Source organism: Beauveria bassiana (assembly GCF_000280675.1).
Source record: "Beauveria bassiana ARSEF 2860 unplaced genomic scaffold BBA_S00024, whole genome shotgun sequence".
NCBI classification, from domain to species: domain Eukaryota; kingdom Fungi; phylum Ascomycota; class Sordariomycetes; order Hypocreales; family Cordycipitaceae; genus Beauveria; species Beauveria bassiana.
Window position 1 is genome coordinate 168,107 of NW_007930859.1, and position 23,360 is coordinate 191,466.

The following is a 23,360-nucleotide window of genomic DNA, read 5'->3' on the forward strand; positions in this document are numbered from 1 at the left end:
TGTAAGAGTATTTTATAACTTTTACGAGGTGATTTTGAGCTGAATGTGGTGGCACCTTTTTTGCCGGCTTGTGTCGACACTCCGAACGTATGGGTCAGCATTGACGAGGCTCGGAGCGGAGAATTCCACGGTGCTGACAAGGATTCAAAGAGGATACGCGGGTGGATTTCCGCCGAAGTTCATGTCTGTCTTACATTTGAGTCAATGTTTCGGGGAAAAGACCTGGTTCGCTGCAGCCTTGCCTGAACGCCTTGTCCCAATATTGCCACGTGGGATGAGGAGGCTTGGGTGATGCCCGTTTATACTCACGGACAGGCACGGAATATGTTGTTGGCTGAGGAGTCGACAAGGGAGATAAGACCAAAAGGGAAACAATCTGGAAGAGACTAATATAGAAAGTTCTCTAGGTGACTACTTCCAACAAATGTTAGCAAAGTGTGATTACTGCATGTATTGCCTATTGCCCATGCAAGTTCAACCATTCTACAACCGCCCTTTATCATCTTTCGTTTAGCAAAGTGTATCTACATATGCCCTTTTATTTTCCTTGATTCAGCAAAAAGTAGCCCTACGTCAAAACACCGTGAGCATGTCACCCATGAAGCAGAACGAATCAGAGTCACACTCTGTGTCTGAACCGATTGCCATTGTCGGCTCTGCATATCGGTTCCCAGGTGGTTGCAACACCCCATCCAAGCTCTGGGACCTTCTCCAGCAACCGCGAGATATCCTCAAGGAGCTTGACCCTGAACGTCTTAACCTGAGACGCTATTATCATCCTGATGGCGAGACCCACGGTTCGACAGATGTCTCGAACAAAGCCTACACCCTCGAGGAGGACATTAGCCGCTTCGATGCCTCCTTTTTCGGCATCAGCCCCCTCGAAGCGGCGAGCATGGATCCGCAACAGCGGACACTCCTCGAGGTAGTATACGAGTCGACAGAAACGGCAGGTATTCCACTGGACAAGCTTCGCGGCTCGTTGACGTCGGTCCATGTGGGCGTCATGACGACCGACTGGGCCCAGGTGCAGCGGCGCGATCCAGAGACCATGCCGCAGTATACGGCCACGGGCATCGCGAGCAGCATCATCTCCAATCGCATCTCGTACATTTTCGACCTCAAGGGTGCTTCCGAGACGATTGACACGGCCTGCTCCAGCTCGCTCGTGGCGCTGCACAATGCCGCCCGCGCGCTGCAAAGCGGCGACTGCGAAAAAGCCATTGTCGCTGGCGTCAACCTCATCCTGGACCCTGATCCCTTCATCTACGAGTCCAAGCTGCACATGCTGTCCCCCGACGCGCGGTCACGCATGTGGGACGCGGCGGCCAACGGCTACGCGCGCGGCGAGGGGGCCGCGGCTGTTGTACTCAAGACGCTGGGCCACGCTCTCCGAGACGGCGACCGGATTGAAGGCGTCATTCGCAGCACGTTTGTCAATTCGGACGGCTTGAGCTCCGGGCTGACGATGCCGTCGTCTGCGGCGCAGACGGCGCTCATCCGCCAGACATATCGCAAAGCCGGCCTCGACCCGGTCAGGGACCGACCGCAGTTTTTCGAGTGCCACGGCACTGGCACAAGGGCGGGCGATCCGGTCGAGGCGCGGGCCATTAGCGATGCGTTCCTGCCCAGCCACAGGACCAATGGAGGTGGTGCAGCTACTACAGTCGACGATCCTCTGTATGTGGGCTCAATCAAGACTGTGGTTGGGCATTTAGAAGGGTGCGCCGGCCTGGCTGGTCTTGTCAAGGTGCTTCTCAGCCTCAAACACGGCATCATTCCGCCCAACCTCTGGTTCGATAAGCTGAATCCAGAGATTGCGCGCTACTATGGGCCACTTCAGATTCCTACGAAAGCGATACCGTGGTAAGTTTTTTTTTTTTTTTCCTTTTTTTTTCTTTTTTTTAACATGTATACATGTCCTTTTTTACCACTCTGTGAACGATTTTTTTGGGGCAATGACTGATACAAAAGACTTACATATAACAGGCCCGAGTTGGCTCCTGGTACACCGTTGCGTGCCAGTGTGAATAGTTTTGGATTCGGAGGAACCAATGCCCACGCCATCATTGAGCGCTACGATGCTAGCCAGAGCTACTGCTCACAGTGGCGACGAGACATGACTGAGGAAAAGACCATTGCCAGAACGCAAAACAATGACGATGTCGAGATTCCTGTTCCGCTGGTTCTTACAGCCAAGACAGGGGGCGCTTTGTGGCGAACCGTAGATGCATATGCGCAGCATCTGAGGCAGCATCCCAAGCTTAGGGTCGCGAATCTGAGCCAGTTTATGCATTCGAGGCGATCGACTCACCGAGTTCGAGCCAGCTTCTCGGGCGCATCTCGTGAGGAGCTTGTCGAAAACATGGCCAACTTTGTCCAGGCTCATGCTGCCGACGCCAAATCACCGGCCTCGCAGAATCGCATCGGCTACTCCCCGCTGCTCATTGACCCGAAAGAAGTTTCCGGTATCCTTGGTATATTCACTGGACAAGGAGCACAGTGGCCAGCAATGGGCCGCGACATGATGCACCAGTCGCCACTGTTTCGAAAGACTATTGCAGACTGTGAGTCGGTCTTGCAGGCTCTCCCTTTAAAAGACGCCCCTGCGTGGTCCTTGTCTGAAGAGTTGAAAAAGGATGCCTCTACGTCTCGGCTGGGAGAGGCAGAGATTTCGCAGCCCCTATGTACAGCTGTGCAACTGGCTCTGGTCAATGTCCTCACTGCGTCTGGCGTCTATTTTGATGCCGTGGTCGGCCATTCGTCTGGCGAAATTGCAGCAACCTATGCGAGCGGCATCATCAATCTAAAGGCCGCAATGCAGATTGCCTATTATCGCGGCCTCTATGCCAAGCTTGCGCGAGGTCAGTCTGACGAGGCCGGCGGTATGATGGCAGCTGGGCTCTCAATGGATGACGCCGTCAAACTCTGCCGTCTACCCGAGTTTGAGGGCCGCATTCAAGTCGCCGCAAGCAACGCGCCCCAAAGTGTCACGCTTTCCGGAGACAAGGAGGCGATCAAAGCCGCCAAGGCCAAGCTCGACGCTGACGGTGTCTTTGCGCGAGAGTTAAAGGTGGACACGGCGTACCACTCGCATCACATGCTCCCATGCGCTGAACCGTACCTGAAAGCGCTTCTTGCTTGTGATATTCAAGTAAGCGCTCCGACGAAGACGCCCGGGAGGAAATGTATGTGGAGCTCGAGCGTACGAGGAGACGCCGAGCTGCTGCGTCGTGACAGAAACCTGGATAGCCTGAAAGGGCCCTATTGGGTTGCCAACATGGTCCAAACAGTCCAATTCTCCCGCGCTATTCAGTCCACCATCTGGCACGGCGGCCCATTCGACTTGGCTGTTGAAGTTGGGCCGCACCCTGCTCTCAAGGGCCCGACCGAGCAGACTCTCAAGGCCGTATATGGCTCTGCTCCATTGTACACTGGGGTTTTGAGCCGTGGTGCCAACGATGCGGTCGCATTCTCCACGGCTATTGGAAACATTTGGTCGCACCTGGGGCCGGCCTTTGTCGACATCACAGGTTACCAATCGATATTTTCAGGTACATGCGAGGGACATGGCGGCTCAGAAGCTCCTTTCATCTCGGATCTACCACTATACCCGTGGGACCACGACGAAGAGTACTGGCGCGAGTCTCGCATTTCTCGGCGTTATCGCACAGGCAAAGACGAGAGCCACGAGCTGCTCGGACGCCGCATGCCCGACGACAACGAGCGCGAGATTCGCTGGCGCAACCTGCTCAAGGTCAGCGAGCTGCCCTGGACGCAGGGCCACAGAGTTCTCGGCGAGGTCTTGCTGCCTGGAGCCGCTTACATTAGCATGGCAATCGAGGCTGGTCGACGTCTGGCACTTGATCAAGGCAGAGAAGTCTCTCTTCTTGAGGTGTCTGATGTCGACATTCTCCGCCCTGTTGTAGTCGCCGACAACAAGGAAGGCACCGAGACACTATTCACAGTGCGACTGCTCGATGAATACGCCTCGACTGGGAAAAAAAGCGACGAGCTGATGACAGCATCGTTTTCGTTTTACATCTACAACAGTCCTGCCAGCACATCCATTGTTCATACCTGCGAGGGTCGCATTGCCGTCCACCTTGGCGCGAAGCTCGGTTCCGAAGCGGCAGCGAACAGCACGCCGCAGCTGCCACCTAGGGAGCCATCGGTTTCCAACTTGCAGCAACTTGACTGCGAGAAGCTCTATTCGGTGTTTGAGACTATAGGCTTGGAGTACTCTGGGGCTTTCCGACGCATCGTCAGCAGTAGCCGGTGTCTAGGGCATGCGACAGCCACCGCATCTTGGCCCACTGCAGATCTGAATGACTGCTACCTTGTTCACCCTGCCATCTTGGATGTTGCGTTTCAGACTATTTTTGTTGCGCGGGCACACCCTGACAGCGGGCAGTTGAGCTCTGCATTGCTGCCTTCACGTATCGAGCGCGTCAGGGTCGTACCATCGTTGGCGATGGGGTCCAAACTGCAAAACAATGAGAATTTCAACGCCGCGATTGATTCTTGGGCTCTGAATCAGACTGCATCATCTTTGACTGGAAATATCAACGTGTACGACGCAGATAGCGAAAGGGCGCTCATCCAAGTCGAGGGGTTCGAAGTGAGGGCGGTTGGTGAGCCGGACGCCTCAAAGGATCGCCTTCTCTTTTATGAGACAGTTTGGGGTAGAGACATTTCCATCATGGGCTTGTCGGACCCTATTCGGGACGAGACTTCCGATGCCATGGTGCAAAATCTGAGCGAAGCCATTGAGCGCGTCAGCCTATTCTATGTGCGACAGCTTATGGGCGAGCTCAGTACCGCAGATAGGCGTCAGGCAAACTGGTATCACACCCGCATGCTCGCGGCGTTTGACCATCATTTGGCCAAAGTCCATGAGGAAACGCATCTTCACCTGCGCCCGGAATGGCTTGCAGACGACTGGACGGTCATCCAAACCATTGATGAGGCATACCCGGATGCTGTCGAGTTGCAGATGCTTCACGCCGTTGGGCAAAATGTGGCAGATGTCATCAGGGGCAAAAAGCACTTGCTAGAGGTCCTGCGTGTCGATAATCTCCTCGATCGCCTCTACACGGAAGACAAGGGCATGCACATGGCGAACCTCTTCTTGGCCAATGCACTCAAGGAAATTACCTTTAAATTTCCGCGGTGCAAGATTTTGGAGATTGGGGCTGGTACTGGCGCTACAGTAAGTGGTTTTTCTTTTCTTTTTTACCTTTCTTTCTTTCTTTTTTTTTTTTTGTTTGTTTTTTTGGCAAAAGTTGAATACCAACTCGACATGACAGACCTGGGCCGCACTGAGTGCAATTGGTGAGGCATTCGACACCTATACTTACACAGATCTTTCGGTTGGCTTTTTCGAGAATGCTGTCGAGAGATTTTCCGCATTTCGTCACAGGATGGTCTTTAGAGCCCTCGACATTGAGAAAGACCCAGCATCTCAGAGCTTTGATCTCAACTCGTACGACATCATCATTGCGACCAATGTCCTCCATGCCACGAGGAACCTGGGGGTCACGCTCGGTAATGTTCGATCTCTCTTGAAGCCCGGCGGCTATCTGCTCTTAAACGAAAAGACTGGCCCAGATAGTCTTCGCGCTACCTTTAACTTTGGTGGGCTCGAAGGCTGGTGGCTTGCCGAGGAGAAGGAGCGTCAGCTCAGCCCGCTCATGTCCCCCGATGGCTGGGATGCCCAGCTCCAAAAGGCCCAGTTCTCTGGCGTCGATCACATCGTACACGACGTTCAGGAAGATCAGCAAGATAAGCAGCAAAACTCCATGATTATGAGTCAAGCCGTGGATGACACGTTCTATGCCCGGCTCTCCCCGCTTTCCGAAATGGCCAACCTATTGCCTATGAATGAGCCGCTGCTCATCATCGGAGGTCAAACAACCGCTACGTTGAAGATGATTAAAGAGATTCAAAAGCTGCTACCTCGACAGTGGAGGCACAAGGTGCGTCTCATTGCCAGTGTCAATCATCTCGAGGCCGAGGGCGTGCCTGCTCACTCGAATGTGATTTGCCTGCAAGAGCTAGACAGAGGACTGTTTACGACAGCCATGACGTCAAAGTGTCTGGATGCTCTAAAGACACTTTTCATCAACACGCGAAACCTCTTGTGGGTGACAAATGCCCAACACTCTAGCTCCATGACTCCCAGAGCTAGCATGTTTCGAGGCATCACTCGCGTCTTGGATGGAGAAATCCCTCATATTCGCACCCAAGTTCTTGGCATTGAGCCCAGAGCAACTTCTTCCGCGACGGCAAGAAATTTGCTAGAAGCGTTCCTGCGACTACGATCTGATGATGGTCGTCACGCAGCCAATGTCGACGAAGACGGTGCAGATGGCAGTAGCCAGCAAGTGTTGTGGTTGCATGAACCAGAGGCTGAGCTTTTGTCGAACGGTACCATGATGATTCCCCGAGTCAAAGCGCGCAAGTCCCTGAATGACACGTATCTTGCTTCCACTAGGGCTATATCTACGACAGTGGACGCTCGCTGTGTTTCCGTCCAAGCCGTGGCCGGGCCCGCCAAGATGCTGCTTCGACCTGTTGAAGATTTTGCTGTCGAGCATGCAATCTCCAGCCAGTCTACAGATTCGAAAGTACACATTCAAGTCGAATCAACTCTGCACATCCCCGAAGCGCTGGACGGCACCTGTCTCTACCTTGTCTGCGGCTGGACACGGACGGCTGAAACATCTGTTCCGGTAATAGCGCTCTCCACCAGCAATGCCTCGATTGTTGCCGTCGAGTCCAAGGCAGTAGCCATGATTGATGAGGCTGATGTGAAACCTGAAACCCTTTTCCGAGTATTCCAGCACATGGCTATGCAAGCTCTGGATTCTGCAGTCGGGCGTCATGGCCAGGGTCAATCAACAGCTCTGATCTACGGCGCCGACGAAGAATTAGCCAAGCTGACCTCGGAAAGATTCGCGGTCCGTGAGAGCAAGGTTTACTTTGCATCTACACGTACTTCTGCCCCGGGCGACTGGCTCAAGGTCCAGCCTCTACTTAGCAAGTTTGCCCTGAGTCAAATGATGCCCGCTGATGTTGAGGTATTCATTGACTGCCTTGGCGACACAGAGTCTTTTGACGCGTGCCGTACTCTCGAGTCCTGCTTATCAACGACAAGCACGGTGCACCGTCTCGACGCCTGTCTGCTTTCGCGAATGTCTCAATGCTCTCCCGACACTCTTGCTGATGCATATTCACATGCAAAGACGCAGTCGAATGCCGAGTTTAGCTGGAACGGCAATGTCCAAACGTTTACAGCTGCGGAACTTGCGGGCAAGCTCAGTCACTCGCTCATGCACAGCGTGTACATGACAGATTGGCAGGAGAAGGACTCTATACTGGTGACTGTACCGCCCCTCCAGACCCGTGGGCTTTTCAAGAGCGACAGAACCTATCTCATGGTTGGCGCAGCAGGCGGGCTTGGCACGTCTATATGCCGTTGGATGGTGCGCAATGGTGCGCGACATGTTGTTGTGACGAGCCGCAATCCCAAAGCCGATCCAGAAATGCTGAACGAGGCGAGGCGCTACGGCGCCGCCGTTAAAGTTGTGCCAATGGACGCTTGCAGCAAAGACTGTGTGCAGACTGTCGTGGACATGATTCGAGACACCATGCCGCCCATTGCTGGTGTATGCAATGCCGCCATGGTCTTGCGTGACAAGCTCTTTCTGGACATGAATGTCGATCATATGAACAATGTCCTTGGTCCCAAGATGCAAGGCACGGAGCATCTGGACTCAATTTTCGCCCAAGAGCCTCTCGACTTTTTTGTTTTGCTAAGCTCGAGCGCTGCCATTCTGAATAATACAGGCCAGTCAAACTACCACTGCGCAAATCTCTACATGGACAGCCTAGTCACGAATCGGCGCTCGAGAGGACTCGCAGCTTCCATTATCCATGTCGGTCATGTCTGCGACACGGGCTACGTTGCCCGCTTGGTTGACGACAGCAAGGTGCAGATGAGCCTAGGTACCACGCGAGTGATGAGCGTCTCGGAGACTGATGTGCATCATGCCTTTGCCGAGGCGGTCCGCGGAGGGCAGCCAGACAGCCGGAGCGGCTCCCACAACATCATAATGGGTATTGAGCCGCCGACGAAACCTCTGGATGTCGCTAAACGAAAGCCAGTGTGGATTTCTGATCCTCGGCTCGGCCACATGCTGCCTTTTAGCACTCTGGAGAATCAGATGGTTGCCTCGGAGCAAGCAGCCGCATCGGCGGCAGACAGTCTAGCGCAGCAGGTCAGCGAAGCAACAACAGATGAAGAGGCTGCTGCCGCCGCGCTCAAGGGGTTTGCCACCAAGCTTGAAGGTATCCTGCTGTTGCCCCTAGGAAGCATCGGCGAGGACAGTGCGGGCAGACCGGTGACTGACTTGGGCATCGACTCTCTGGTGGCCGTTGAGATTCGGACTTGGTTCTTGAAGCAGCTGCGCGTCGACGTTCCCGTCATGAAGATTCTAGGGGGCAGCACGGTCGGGCAGCTGTCCGCATTGGCAGCCAAGCTCGCCCGGCAGGATGCGAAGAAACGGGCACAACTCGAAGAGGCTTCTGGGAACCAACCCGTTGCTCTCCCACCACTAAATGACAAGGAAACAGGGCCAAGTAAGAAGGGCAAAGCACAAGAGTTTCCTGAGACTGTACAAGTAGTAGGTACAGCGGCGGAAAGAACGGAACCTCTTGTACTTGAAGCGTCAGACAGGGGAGGCTCTTCCACTGCCAATTTCACCACGAGCAGCAGCGTCTCCGAGTTGGATGACAGTCTGCAGGAGTCTACTCTTCAATCATCTGAGAACAACGGCGAGTCAACTCCCAGCAAATCTAGCAATTGCAACTCTGATTCCGGATCGGACAATCAAGCGCCCAGAGAGATTTCGTCGAATGGCTTCTTCACCCAACCAGCAGCGACTGCGCGTCCAAACGTACTACGAGAGGCGCCAATGTCGCCCGCCCAGTCCCGCATCTGGTTTCTATCAAAGCACATTGCAGAACCAGACGCCTACAACATGGTATTCCACTACCGCGTCCGCGGGCCCCTCAGCATGGTGCGCCTCCGTCACGCCCTGCAGACCGTCACCAACCACCACGAGTGTCTTTGCATGTGCTTCTACGCCAGCGCCGACAACGGGCAGCCCATGCAGGGCCTTCTGGCGTCGTCTGCGTCTCAAATGACCATTGTCCCGGGCGGCGAGGAACAAGACTTGCAGAGGGAGCTGCGCAAGCTCAAGACGCGCGTGTGGAGCGTCGAGAGCGGGCAGACGCTGGAGCTGGTGGTTGTTGGCCCGCGGCCCGGCACAGCGGCAGCGGAAGAAGAAGAGTTTTCGCTGCTATTTGGTTATCACCACATCGTCATGGACGCGATTAGCTTTTCCATCTTCTTGGCCGATCTGGACAAGGCATACCGCATGCTGCCGCTCGACAAGGCTTCTGCGGGATCGCACCTCGACCTGGCTGCGCATCAGCGACAGCAGGAACACGCGGGCGCGTGGAAAGAGTCGTTGGAATTCTGGCAGGCCGAGTTTGAGACGATTCCAGAGATGCTTCCGCCGCTATCCGTTGCGTTGCCGACTCTTCAACGAGGCGCAGTCGGAACGCATCGTGTACTGCGCGAGCTTGCCCATGAACAAGGCGGCGACGCCGCCATCAAGAAGACGTGCAAGAATCTCCGCGTCAGCCCCTTTAACCTTCACATTGCCGTGCTGCAAGTGGTGATTGCGCGTCTGGGCAGCATCGAAGACGTCTGTGTAGGCATCGTGGATGCCAACCGCAGCGACTCTCGTGCCTCGCGCATGGTTGGCTGTTTTGTCAATATGCTCCCCGTCCGGTCCCGAATTCTGCCCTCCGCGACCCTCGCAGACGTCGCCCGCGCCGCATCTTCCAAAGCCCTTGCCGCTTTTGCGCACGGCCAGGTGCCGCTGGACAGCATCCTCGACAAGGTAAAGGCGCCGCGGCCCGCTGGCAGCACGCCGCTGTTCCAGGTCGCCCTCAACTATCGCCCAGCGGCCGCGATAGCCTCCAAGCAAAGCCTGGGAGGCGAGTGCGAGATGGAGCTGCTTGCCGACGACTTTAAAGATGCGGAGAATCCTTTCGAGATTAGCGTCCTGGTCAGCGAGATGCCGGGCGGCCGAATCGCGGTCGAGGTGGTCTGCCAGAAATCCCGGTACACTATGCAGGCGACTGAAGCGCTCCTCGACGCGTACTTGAATGTGCTGGCGGGATTCTTGTCAGACACGGCCCAGAGCGTCGGCGACTGTGTAGTACATGACCAGAGTAAAGTCGAGCATGCTCTGGACTTGGGCAAGGGGGCGCAGAAGAGCTTTGGGTGGCCTCGTACGCTGTCTGAGCGAGTGATGAGTATCTGCCAGCAGCACTCGACCAAGTCTGCAATCAAAGATGGTCGAAACGAGCTTTCTTATGCTCAATTAGCCTCTAAGGTTAACCACACAGCCAGCGCCCTCGTTAACGCAGGCTGCAGTGTCGGTTCTCGCATCGCAGTCTTATGCAACCCCTCGATTGATGCCATTGTCGCCATGCTGGCCATTCTCCATATCGGCGGTGTATATGTTCCTCTTGACACCAGTCTGCCCGAGGCTCGTCATCAGTCTCTAGCATCAAACTGCACACCAAGCCTAATCATCTCCCACGCGGCTACCAGAGAGCGCGCCCACAAGCTCAGCGCTGTAATCAGTGCTCCTGGCCACGAGCCGGCTCGCGAGCTCACACTAGACGACTTGTCGCCAGACGAGACTGGATACATGGCGCCGCTCAATGCCGAGCCAAACGCCCCCGCCATCCTGCTATACACCAGTGGCTCAACGGGCACCCCAAAGGGCGTTTTGCTCACGCAAGCAAACTTTGGCAACCACATTGCGCTAAAGACGGACATTCTCGGTCTGCAACGAGGCGAGTGCGTCCTGCAGCAGAGCTCGCTCGGCTTTGACATGTCTCTGGTGCAAGTCTTTTGCGCTCTCGCCAACGGCGGCTGTCTTGTCATTGTCCCGCAAGATGTCAGACGTGATCCGATGGAACTGACAAGCCTCATGGCCCAGCACAAGGTGTCGCTCACAATCGCTACGCCATCAGAGTACCTCGCTTGGCTGCAGTATGGATCCGACGCGCTCGCGCAGGCCACGTCATGGAAGCATTTGTGCATGGGCGGCGAGCCGATCCCGCAGCTCCTAAAAGATGAACTGCGACGCCGTCTTGAGCGCAAGGACTTGGTGGTGGTGTCCAATTGCTATGGGCCGACGGAAACGACGGCGGCGATATCGTTTCAGTCCATCGCTCTCGACTCGCAAGACAGCCACGAGCAGCTGCCAGGCGAGAGCGAGCTGGCCAACTACGCTGTGGGCAAAGCGCTTCCCAACTACTCGATCCGCATCAGGGACCCTGCCGGCGGCGCCTGGCTACCTGTCAACCACACGGGTGAAATCGTGATTGGCGGCGCTGGCGTTGCCTTGGGGTATCTGGACATGCCCGAGGAGACGCGAGCCCGGTTTTTGCAGACCCCCGGCGAGGAGGATGGCATGTTGTTGTATCGCACGGGCGACAAGGGCCGTCTGCTGTCCGACGGCACCTTGCTCTGCTTTGGGCGCATCACGGGAGATAACCAGGTCAAGCTCCGCGGTCTTCGTATCGAGCTCGGCGAGGTCGAAGCCGCTCTGCTCCAAGCTTCACAGGGCCTGATTCACACTGCCGTTGTATCCCGTCGCGGGGACGTGCTCGTCGCACACTGCGCGCGCTCGCACGAGAGCAGCAGAGAAACTACGGGCGGGGGAGGAGAGCAACAAGACGCCGCCACCGCCATTCTTCGTCGCGTTTCGGAGCTGCTACCCCAGTATTCTGTTCCCGCAGCCATTGCCCTGCTCCCCTCGCTGCCGACCAATGCCAATGGCAAACTCGACCGCACGGCCATTGCCGCTCTGCCTCTCTCCCCGCAAGACGAAGCCGCCGCCGCCACTTCTCCATCCAACGACAACAATAACAACAACACCCCCTCGGGCGGCGGCGGCGAAAAGATGACGGTCCGTCAAGGTGAGCTACGGCTGCTGTGGGAGCGTGTTCTGCCCCGCGACGCCACCACCACCACCACCACCAACAGTGTGCGCATCACGCCCGAGTCCGACTTTTTCCTGCGCGGCGGCAACTCTCTGCTGCTGATGAAGCTGCAGGCCGCCATCCGCGAGTCCATGGGCGTGCGCGTCTCGACAAAGGCGCTGTACCAGGCCAGCACGCTCAGCGGCATGGCGCGGTGCGTCGCGGAGCAGCGGAGCGACGACGATGAAGCGGAAGAGGACATTGACTGGGCGGCCGAGGTGGCTGTGCCGCCCTCGATGCTGGCACAGATTGAAAAGCTGCAGCATTCCTCTGCTTCTTCGTCTTCTTCTTCTTCTTCATCTTCTGCAGGGTCCTCCTCTACGCAGCGACCACGCAAGACGTCCGGGCTGCAGATTCTTTTAACAGGCGCCACGGGCTTCCTCGGCGGCCAGCTCCTCGAGCGCCTTGTCCAGTCACCTCGCGTCTCTACGGTGCACTGCGTCGCTGTACCCGTCGACGAGCAATCATTACTCGAGCCCTTCTTGCAGCAACAAGCCGACGGAACAAGAAGAAAAGTGCGTTGCTACATTGGCAACCTGGCCGCTCCCGCTCTCGGCCTCACCGCCGCGGACCAGACTGCGCTTTCGCAAACCGCCGACGTCATTGTCCACGCCGGCTCCATGGGCCACTGCCTCAACACGTACGCCACGCTGTCGGCGCCCAACTTTGCCTCGACCCGGCATCTCTGCGCCCTCGCCCTGAGCCGCTCCCCGCCCATCCCGCTCGCGTTTGCGTCGTCAAACCGCGTCGCGCTGCTGACGGGCAGCACCGCGCCGCCTCCGGGTTCCGCCGCCGCGTTCCCCCCGCCGCCGGGCGCGCAGGGCTTTACGGCGAGTAAGTGGGCCAGCGAGGCGTTTTTGGAGAAGCTCACGGCGAGCATGTCCGACGTCTCCAAAACGAAAACGAAAACGACGACGACAGTGATGCCGTGGAGGGTCTCGATACATAGGCCCTGCGCGCTGATTAGCGATCGCGCGCCCAACTCTGATGCGCTCAACGCCATTCTGCGCTACTCGACCTCGATGCGTTGCGTGCCGTCGTTGCCGGAGCACAGGGCCGAGGGATACTTGGACTTTGGGCAGGTGGACAAGGTGGTTGAGGAAATGGTGGGCGACATCCTCGGGCTCGCGGATGAGCGTCCGCAAGAGGGACCTGCCGTCGTGTATAGGCATCATTCCGGAGGCGTCAAGGTGCCGATTCACGAGTTTCGGGAGCACATGGAATCTGTCTATGGAGGACGCTTTGAAAGTGTTCAACTTGGACAATGGATCATCCGCGCCGTCGACGCCGGCATGGATCCATTGATTAGCGCCTATCTCGAGACCTTTTTAGAGGGTGACGCGTCCATGGTTTTTCCTTATATGGGAGAGCAAGCAGTTTGAGAATTTCTCAAGTTTACAGTTTTGGATTATATTTAGATTTTAATAGTCATTATTGTTCAATCATGACAGCATGCTGCGTCATCTTCATTGCACCGAGAAAAAGCTTCATCTGGTTCATCATCTTGACCCCATATTACCCCCAACCCAAAACGACCCGTCCAGCGTTCCTTCGTCAGTAATCATCCAATTCATCAAATCTAGCGTTTCATTCGTCGATTGAAACATCATATGAGGCATCTAACATCGATTCATAAGTAAAAGAAGCGAGGCGGCCATCAGAGCATCTTACCTGTGAATCGTAGCCTTCAGTCATGCCTGGCGGCGTCGCCATCGCCGTCGCAAATGTGCTATCAAGGTTAGAGTTTGAAACCCTCCGGGCTGCTCCTGCTCTTCGCATATTCTCAAGACTGTTCAGGCTAACATCCAAGGCGTCCTCCACGGCGCCGAGTATGGCACTTCGAGTGTCGTCGGGCCCCATGCCTTGCTGCAGACTGTAAATTTGCATCGTGATCAGACAAATGAACAGATACCCCTTTACATTTGTCTCGCCGGCATCAATACTTTGCATAGTAAAGTGTTTAGCGTCTTCCAACACGGAGATGAGATCTGGCCGTAGCATGGCCGGGCCCAGGCTCTCTTGTTCCTGCAGTTGTGTCCTCAGCTCGAATGCTACAGTCAAGTTGGCGTGAAACGCAGCAGAGCGAAAAAATCCTGCTGCAGATCCGCACCGTGCAAAGCGACCAAATTTGTCCGTCGCGGATGAATTTGCAAAGTCAATAATAGACTCTGTGCCTATGCCGAGCGGCGCCCTTTGCCAGGATGAGCTCGCCGCACGCCAAATCCGCAGGGCTCTATCCACAGCGGCTTGTCTCGAGAATGCGTAGGTAGGATCGTGTTGTGCTTTCTCGAGAAACGGAACGTGCAGGGACGAAATGTACCGGTGTACAATAACATCCAGGGCCTTAATGTCAAAACGCGGCGCCGACGCCGGATGAATGAGCCCAGCACGTGTAAGCGTCCGAAACACGTCTTTGTATACGTCTCGCAGCCCTTGGTCAAGTTTTTGGGCTTCTTCGTAAGTTACCTGCGCATTGACGTCATTGAGCATCTTGGCCACTGCCAAGCGAAGTGGAAACATTTTCCGTAGCGCAATGGGAATTGTCATCTGGGTAAACTGTTGCTCTGTCTTCGGCAAAGGGTCTTTTACTTCGGGCATCAATTGATCGTCGTCAAAGTTTCCAGGACAAGGTGCGTCAAAATCGTCAGTCGAGACGAGCGGAGGCTTTCCAGCTACAAAGCTTGACTGCAGAGCCAGCTCCAGCACCGTGTTCCACAGTCGAAGACACATTTCATGCGCAAGTCTTGGGCGCGACGCAACAAACTGGTCCGTCGGATCTCGGTGCAGGCCCATGTGCATGGCAGTCCTGACAAGAGCACCAGCTGCGATCCAAAGCGCATGAGCCTCAAGACCTATCGCCTCTTGTGCTATCAAAAGTAAGACACTGATCTGCAATGACTGGATGCTGAGCCGCGATTTGCTGCCCGGTTCTGACAGGTACGTCTGGGCTTCGTACACCCAGGTCATGGCCGAGGAGCGTAGAGAAAATGTGTCGTCGTAGGTGGTAGCCCCAATGGCCAGTACTAGTTTGAGCTGCATCAAAAAGGCCTTGTCTGGCAACGCATCCTGGCCGAGTAGCCAAAGAGAATCGTAATCCCTTCTGAAAGACGGCATGTGCAAGACCCTGTACAGGGTCTCGGAAGTGTCTAGGTACGAGTCGACCAACTCATCGGCCAAGTTCTTTGCGGGTAAAACTGCAGTCGGTGCAGTTGGCCAGACTGGCGCCCTCTGTATCTTGATTTCTCTCGCCAGAGCTTTGCACTTGCGCATCGCCGAGAGCGCCTTGGAGTCCTCGACGCACAAATCCTTTACGATGGTCTCTGCTAGGTCTGGAAACTAGAAAACTGTGAGCAAGGCAAAGACTGAGAACCGAGACGTTGCAGATTTTGTCGTGAAAAAGACGTACCATCATAATGATGGTGAGCCAGTGACTTTGACCATAGAAGCGCGCCTTATGTGTCACGCCGCGAGCGACAGCCATAGTGTTTCCGAAGAATGTGCTTCCCACTGGCTGCTGGTTGGAGCAGACGTCACTCGCCAAGGACTTGGGCCCTCGTACTGACTGAGGCGCGGAAATCGAGGGGTATGATTGATTGTAGTCTGATTTAGTGGCATGCGATTGAGACGCAGATGGCGTCGCCGCCCGTGTTCGAGGCACCACCACAACCGCCTCTGCTTCATCAGATGAAAGAGGGCCCGCAGCTGGCGAGATGAGTCGAGGTGTAGATAAAGGTGTCAGCCGTTTCTGGTTCATAGATGACCGGCGTCGAGACTGTCGCGCGGGGTCAAGAGTTGAGACGTCCTCATAGACGCAGTCTCGCTCTGGGTTCTTTGATCGCGATCGCAGGCAATTCCGGCAGGGATGTTGACGGTCGCATTTTAGCTTGCGCTTTCGACAAACAGTGCAAGACCTGATTGTTCAGCTTCTCTAGCAAGATTCCGTGACAAAATAATTAGCCAAGGACTTACACCAATGGTCGTCCAGGCCCAGCCTTGACCGTTGTTTCCATGATGACGACGCAAAGGTCCCTCACTCGAAACAGCCTAAGCGCGGGAACAGTCGACTGATCAATTCAGTGTGAGGAAGCTAGAATTGGGGCTTTCAGAATGTTGACGTGGTTTGCTCGTCGATGCAGAAGGCAGGAGTGCTGGAGGCACACGGGTAGACTGGCGTCGTCAATACCCCTATTATTGCTTTGTTGTGCGCGTTCCTCTAGCGAACAACAGCATCGCATGACAGGTACCACACTCTTGCAGCAGAATACAGAATATACGGCAGGACTCGGTGGAATTCGGCACTGGTGTGGAAATGAAATGTGTTTCCCTGGAGAAGCCTCGAGTCGGAATCGGGCTGCTTCTCTCGGCAAACGGCTGGCGCAACAATCCACTTGCGCAGTTTATGGATCAGGTGACTACAGCAGAACGCTGTTCTCGTAGCAGGGATGGTTGACTTCGGTCATAGAGTAATGGAGGTGTTATGATAGCGCTATTATATTCCCTTGCAATTTCCATCTGATTTAATACGCCTAGTCATTATCGATGATCTTTTCTCTGAAGTCCTGTTTACAGCTTCTACGGATAAAGGTGGGACCTATTAGCTTCAAATCTACTCTACAGCATATCCTATAGTACCCGACTCACACAAGGCTAATGCAGCTATAATAAAAATTGTCTCTAGGGGTAATATCGTAATTCCGACGCGGAAATCGAGCTTATATAAGACGTTAAAGGACAGAGTAATTAACTAGATACTTGTCTACTTCTCTTTTATCTGTAGTAGTCTTACGGCAGAACTAGCGTGGGGCCAAGCTCCTAATTCCCGAGTCTCATCCCAGCCTGGTTTGCTATGTTAGCAAAACTCGCGCGCATTTGCCGACTTTCACCCCTCCTAATCAGTCAGTCACCTTAAAGGGACCATGTTATTATTCGTATTTCACACCCAAGATGTTTTTAAAGCCCAATTTAACCGCACTGATAAGATCGGAAATAATTTCACACCATGTATTGACCCCTGATTCCCATTTTTCAGCAACAATTCGCCACTAATTTTTTATCAGATCCGACCTGAGGCCGACTTTAGCTCAATGGCCAAACTCGGGCATCAATTCCCGACTTTGACAGTCTGTATATAAGAGCAAAAAGCATTGTCGTCTGCCTACACTCGCGCATCCTAGCATTACAAGCAGACTACACTACGCCGTCCTCGCCATTGTGAATTAAACCCAATCATGGCAACCTACGATTCTCAAACGGCATCGAGCCCGCCCACTGAAAAGCGTACCGACTCCTCACAGGCCAGCGCCGAGCTGGGCCAGCCCGAGAACCACGCCGCCACGAATGGCAGCGCCGACATGTCCAAAGCGCCCGATGGTGGCCTCGAGGCCTGGCTCGTCGCGGGCGGCGCCTTTTGTGTCTTTTTTTGTTGCCTGGGCTTCTCCAACTCGTTTGGCGTGCTGGCCGACTACTACATCCAACACCAGCTTCACGGCACTTCCCCCTCCAAGCTTGCCTGGATTGGTTCGCTGGGTGTCTTTTTGCAATTCTTTTCCGGCATGATTGGGGGGCCGTTATTTGATCGGTATGGCGCAAAGGCAAGTCAAGACCTTCTTTGTCGGCGCCCAACTTGAATAAGTGTACTAATGGCAACGTCTTTTAGATAATTCAACCAGCCGCTATCCTATACATTGTCTCCATGATGCTTCTCAGCCTTTGCAAGTCGTACTGGCAGTTTATGCTATGCCAAGCAGTGTTGCAGGGCATCCTTCAGGGCTTGTTGCAATTCCCCTCCATGGCAGCGGTTTCGCAATTTTTTGACGTGAACCGTGCGGCGGCCATCGGCGTCGCCGTCTCTGGCTCTTCTATCGGCGGCATCATCATGCCCATGGCCCTATCCAAGATGCTCAACGGCACCAATTTGGGTTTCGGCTGGAGCATTCGTGTCATCGGCTTCCTCATGCTGCCATTTTTAGTCGTTGCTGTTTTCACTGTCAAGGCTCGACTCCCACCACGCGCTCGAGCCTTTTGGCTTTCCGAGGCCTTTAGAGACCCCAAGCTCATTGTCTTGACTTTGGCCACATTCTTCGTCTTCATTGGCATGTTTCTTCCTCTATTCTTCATCCCGACGTATGCCACCATGCGCGGCATGCAACCAACGCTGGCCGGCTATCTCTCTGCAATCCTCAACGCTTCGTCGACGTTTGGTCGTATCATCCCGGGCGTGATGGCGGACAAGCTCGGCAAGCTCAACGTCTACTCAGTCGGAGCAGTTACCACTGCCATTGTCATTTTTTGCATGAACGAGGCCAAGTCCAACGCAGCTCTGATTGTTTACGCGGTCATATTTGGCTTCACCTCGGGCACCATCATCTCGGGTGCCTCGGTCGCCTTTACCGTGTGCTGTCCCGATGTCAGAGATGTGGGCACATATGCCGGTATGGGTATGGCCTTTGCTGCTCTTGGAGGGCTCGTGGGCCCGCCTTTGGACGGCGTCCTAGTTGAGCATTACAAGGGAAATTTTTTCCAGGCAGCCGTGTTCAGTGGCAGCGTGTGCTTATTTGGTGGTTGTCTTGCGTATGCGAACAAATGGTTCTTCCCACAGGGCCTGTTGGGGAGGGCCTAAGGTCGTGTATTGGTATAAATGTCCGCTTCTATTTTAGAGGTTAGAACAACAACTTAAGCGGGCATGCCGCCAACGCTTGTAGACCCTCGCTGTTGATAAATTTTTTTTAAATGCTTTTATTCTAGAAAGCTACCAATTAATTCCCGTACTAGCATATATTAATGAGCAATTGTCTAGGGCAGCATAGATTCCGTCAATTGCTGCACCTCAAGATACAGGTGACCCAGTGATTTGCTTTATCCGATCTGATGCGGCCATAGCTAGGAGGGATAGCCTCGCGAGAACCTTGTTCATCGAGCGTACCGATTTGGTGTGTCCGCCACCTCCATACTACCCTAGAAAGCATCTCATATCCGTCCTCATTACTACGCTCATCTCCATCTGGTGTTCGCCTAACCTAATTGCCAGAGAACATCAGAAACGAATGACTGGCGCGCCAGCGACGCATCTTGGACGGTTCGAGCCAGATTAGGAGGGGGAAGCGCCAAGTAAATACGGAACGTCCTCTAAGGATGCAAATGGTAATTTTGCATTGGAGCCCACACGGTCGGCTTCGAGGCTCAAGGCGTCATGATGCTCGCGTACATGACTTTTTTTTTGTAGGCGTACATAGTATGAGATGGCGTTATTGTCAATTAATCCAGAGTCTACGGTGTTCCATTCAGTATTTGACAAAATGACGTATGCAAGTCTTACTCTACAAAGCTGCTTTATACTGATTCGGGATTCGGGGGACAGGGTTTTGCTGCGGGTGGGGATATACCCCGTGCTACCGAAAAAGTTGACGCAAGTGTCCACGCTGCGAGAAACGACTGATGGCATAAGAAGTAGCCTGCCAGATGAGGTTATACCTTTGACAGTAAAAGAGGAGATTAAAGGTCACCAGAAATATCATCACCAAGTGCCTTGAGATATCCCCTTGATAGTATCTGTAAGGGAGAATTTTAAAGTCACCTATAGGGTATATAAATAGACTCGGCTAAGTTATAGTTGGTTACTTCGTAATTTAGCGAGAAAACAGCTTCATAGTGTTTTAAAAAAGTAGCATGCTCGGTTATCTGACTGACTACCCCTTATGTTATTAATAGCTATAGAGCCCCTTAGGGAAAAAACATGATAATTGTCCCATATGCAAATTCATCTCCACTGTAGACAGCTATGCCAAGCCAGATATTTGGTCGTAACTACCATGGGCCTAGTTTGTCTTGGCCAACGGAGAGGGACAAACCTAAACCTGGTGCATCTTTTTAGCCAAAAACGCTCAAGCGGCAAGTAGATCGGATGAGCAAAGTTGGGAAAAGCCCACCATCCTAGTATATTCTACGTAGGCGAGCACGCTCAAAGTGGAGATGTATGCTTGGTGGTGCAGAACTGTCTATTTTTGGAAGCTTTTTTTTTTTTAGCTGAAAACGTGGGGCTACGATCCCAACGTCCCTGCATCTTCGCAGCTTGGACCATGATGGCCTACTATATATAGAGACTTGAATTATTAGGGACAAGATGTTCAAGAAATGCCAATCAAATGTGTATTATAGGCTGTACATTGAAAACTTTGGGGCCCACAAGCTAGGCCGCCGTGCATATACCCGTGCCGGTGACTATGCCCTGCACTTGGGATTATGAGACAGGGCGATTTTGAGTCAGGCAGTATATGCAGAAGAGATATCCTTATGATTGAAGCGAACAGACCACACTCAATCCACTATTGACAAAGAAATGGATCCTGCATCGTGTGGGATGATTTCGCCGATGTAATTACAAGTCAAAGGGAGACACAATGCATGCTAGTATACCCCAATAGACATAAAAAAAAATCTCGGCATAACGAAACCTCCGTTGAAAAAGGCCGGTTTTGCAAAGGGCAGCACCAAGAATAGACCCCTAGCGATTTTTCACTACCAGTCCGTCATAGCTAGTCAGGTCACCCTGTCTGCCTTTGCTGGTCGTTGAGCGGGGTTTTACTTTGCTCGGTATCGGCTAGAACAAGCTTCATTCCTTCTCACTCACTCTTTCTCTGGATCTCCCATGACGGCGGTTTGTCCTATCCGGGCATGTGGGGACGAGGGTACGGTAAGAGTGCCAGACGCGTGGCTCAGCCTTTATAGTGTATGCACTGGCATTCCCAATGCCTGGTTACTCTCCTCCCTCGTCTAGTCTCCCTTTCCCTCCTTCCGCTGTTTCTATCATAAGTTCTACCTTACCCCTTCTTTAATACTCTTGCTTTGTCTTGTATTGTATCATAGCACCCACACCTCAGCTTTTGCTCGGACTTTCCTCTTCTTCGTCGCGCTCCTGCCTTTTATACTCGCCCCTGGAAGTTTTTATTGAGACATATTATCTTCTTCCTCATATATCATCTGCCGCTACAAATATTACTCTGCACACGACAAGCACCCTTCGTCGCTCCGATCCCTCCAGCTGCCGCAGTCTATGACAGAGAAAGTGGTGTTGATACAATATCTTATTGCTAGCTACCTTCGTCCCACGAAAGCTCTCGGTCGAAAAAATCTTGGCTCTCTGTGCTAGGAGACGATTGACACTGCACAACACGAGTTTGAGTCACTCACGATCACTTCCGCTGTTCCCGTAACAAACTGGCAATCCTGCCCAGCCAATAGCAAGTGCCGCAGAGACGCCTCCTCTCTGATCATCATTTGTCTCTTGATACTTCTGCTGCCTCGTCGACTTATTCACCGTGTCCTTTGCTCCGATACCCTTGACTTCTGCACTCGTTTACGCGGCATTGTCCAATCTCACACTTTCGCTTCCTGACCATTCGTCTTGCATGTGATTGATTACCCTTGTTCTGTCTGTATATGCTCGTCGCTCATGCACTTCGACTCCAATTACTAACACTTGTCTCAGGTCTCACACGTTTTCACCCTCATCCCCTCCGATCCAATGACCCGTCCCGGTAGTGGTCCTCCTCGACGCGGCCATATCAAGTCTCGTAATGGCTGTGAAACCTGCAAGCGGCGCCACATTCGATGTGATGAGGGCTTCCCTCAGTGCTCCAACTGCACCAAACATAAGAGTCGCTGCCCGTATAATGACATGCACGGCAGTCCCGACCGCGCAACCACACCCGACGAACCTGACCTGATGTGGACTTCTCAGATCACGACCGAAATTACAGAGTGGCAGCGGACTAGAACCTTTCCGTTTCCTTTTCTCGGTGACTACCCTGTCATCGAGCCAAAGTTCTACTCCGTCGAGGACCTACGTCTTATCTACCACCTTGCTTCTCTCTACCACCAGCTCGCCGGCATGGAGGCTAACAACCTCACTCTCTGGACTCGTCACATCCCGACGCAAGTAAAATACACATCCATTATCAGAACTCGTCTCTAATAAACTGTTAATAGGCTTCTTCGCATTGGTCACACTACACCTTACGTAATGCACGCTCTTTTGGCCTTCTCTGCTACGCATATCACCTTCCTTACTGACTGCCGTCGAGTCAGCACCATAGCTATCGAGCACCGTAGCATCGCACTGAGCGGTCTTCACACGGCAATTGGTACCTTCTCTCGTGAGACCTCGGATGCTATTCTAGCTGCCTCTCTTGTCCTGTCATGGCAGGCAAACGACTGGCAGAGCTGGCATCAACTGATGCAGGGCACTTTCGCCGTTATTAACGCCATAGACTCTTGGAAGCATGAATCGCAGTTTACCGACTTCATTGCCAAAAGTTACACTATCTACACCCCGCCAGCTGCTTTCCCTTTACCTGAATTACAGCACTACCGCAACCAACCGTCTACGGACGATCTCGACAACGCTTTTCAACGCACTCTCGACCAAGTTGAAAAGGTCGAGGCTCATCTTCGCCGCAACAATGAGGAGACCATCCAGATACAGCATCTCGTTTCCCTCCTTACGGGGGCGCGCAAGACGAGTACGCTGCCTATTGCCCAGCAGTACGAGAGCCTCCAGCCTCTCCGCAGTTGGCTCTTCTGGATGCCGGTTGGCTACCTGCAGAAGCACAGTGCCTCTGCCAGCTCTCTTGTTGTTATTGCCTACTTCTACACTGTTGCTCTACTCTTGGAGTGTCTCTTTCCAGACATTGGTGCTGCGCATTTTGCATCCCAGTCCATCTTTGCCGTTGAGGAGATTGCTCGCCGCCTGATGTCTGCTGACTCTCATGACTGGGCACGCACTCATTTGACTCTGATGCAATTTCCACTCGACTCAGTCAGCGAGTGCCGCTCTCGCATGGGTTTGGTCAACCCCGAGAGAGCTGGCTCGTTCCCATTGTACAACTCCCCTACTGGGGAGGCTACTGGCCTTGCTGGCAACGAGCCGTATAGCTATAATCACTCGACTTACTGCTACAGTGCCCAGAATATGCCCATCGAGGATAGGCCCCCGGTGAATACCTCACCTTTTGTCCATGAGCACTACCTTAATGATCCTTCGCCTTCTGTCGTGGTCTACCCGCCCGCCTCGTCTACTCTTGAGGTGCCTATCGCCTACAGCAAACCTGAAGAGTGCCCTTCTTTTGGGCCCCAGACTTTTCAGATGGGCCACTCGCCTATATTTGACACTTTGCGTTCTGATTAGGGTCACTGACCCTTTCAGTACATAGATAGAGTAGCATGAAATG

The 23,360-nt window shown here is 53.7% G+C and overlaps 5 protein-coding genes across 5 annotated transcripts; 4 read left to right on the forward strand and 1 right to left on the reverse strand.

Moving 5' to 3' along the window:
* Window positions 1-589: 589 nt before the first annotated feature.
* On the forward strand, window positions 590-13,517 carry BBA_07338 (tenellin polyketide synthase; the record flags this gene model as incomplete). Its single annotated transcript, XM_008602435.1, has 3 exons — window positions 590-1,866; window positions 1,990-5,212; window positions 5,310-13,517. The coding sequence occupies 3 exons, from the start codon at window positions 590-592 to the stop codon at window positions 13,515-13,517; spliced, it is 12,708 nt and encodes a 4,235-aa protein (XP_008600657.1).
* A 205-nt stretch (window positions 13,518-13,722) lies between these two features.
* BBA_07339 (Putative Zn(II)2Cys6 transcription factor) lies at window positions 13,723-16,145 on the reverse strand (the record flags this gene model as incomplete). The annotated part of the gene is made up of 3 exons (XM_008602436.1): window positions 13,723-15,471; window positions 15,542-16,046; window positions 16,105-16,145. The coding sequence occupies 3 exons, from the start codon at window positions 16,143-16,145 to the stop codon at window positions 13,723-13,725; spliced, it is 2,295 nt and encodes a 764-aa protein (XP_008600658.1).
* Window positions 16,146-17,363: 1,218 nt separating this feature from the next.
* On the forward strand, window positions 17,364-18,754 carry BBA_07340 (monocarboxylate permease-like protein; the record flags this gene model as incomplete). The annotated part of the gene is made up of 2 exons (XM_008602437.1): window positions 17,364-17,663; window positions 17,792-18,754. The coding sequence occupies 2 exons, from the start codon at window positions 17,364-17,366 to the stop codon at window positions 18,752-18,754; spliced, it is 1,263 nt and encodes a 420-aa protein (XP_008600659.1).
* Window positions 18,755-21,655: 2,901 nt separating this feature from the next.
* BBA_07341 (C6 transcription factor RosA-like protein) lies at window positions 21,656-22,105 on the forward strand (the record flags this gene model as incomplete). Its single annotated transcript, XM_008602438.1, has 1 exon — window positions 21,656-22,105. One exon carries the CDS (start codon window positions 21,656-21,658, stop codon window positions 22,103-22,105), a length of 450 nt encoding a protein of 149 aa, XP_008600660.1.
* Window positions 22,106-22,153: 48 nt separating this feature from the next.
* Window positions 22,154-23,317, forward strand: BBA_07342 (C6 transcription factor; the record flags this gene model as incomplete). Its single annotated transcript, XM_008602439.1, has 1 exon — window positions 22,154-23,317. One exon carries the CDS (start codon window positions 22,154-22,156, stop codon window positions 23,315-23,317), a length of 1,164 nt encoding a protein of 387 aa, XP_008600661.1.
* Window positions 23,318-23,360: the final 43 nt, after the last annotated feature.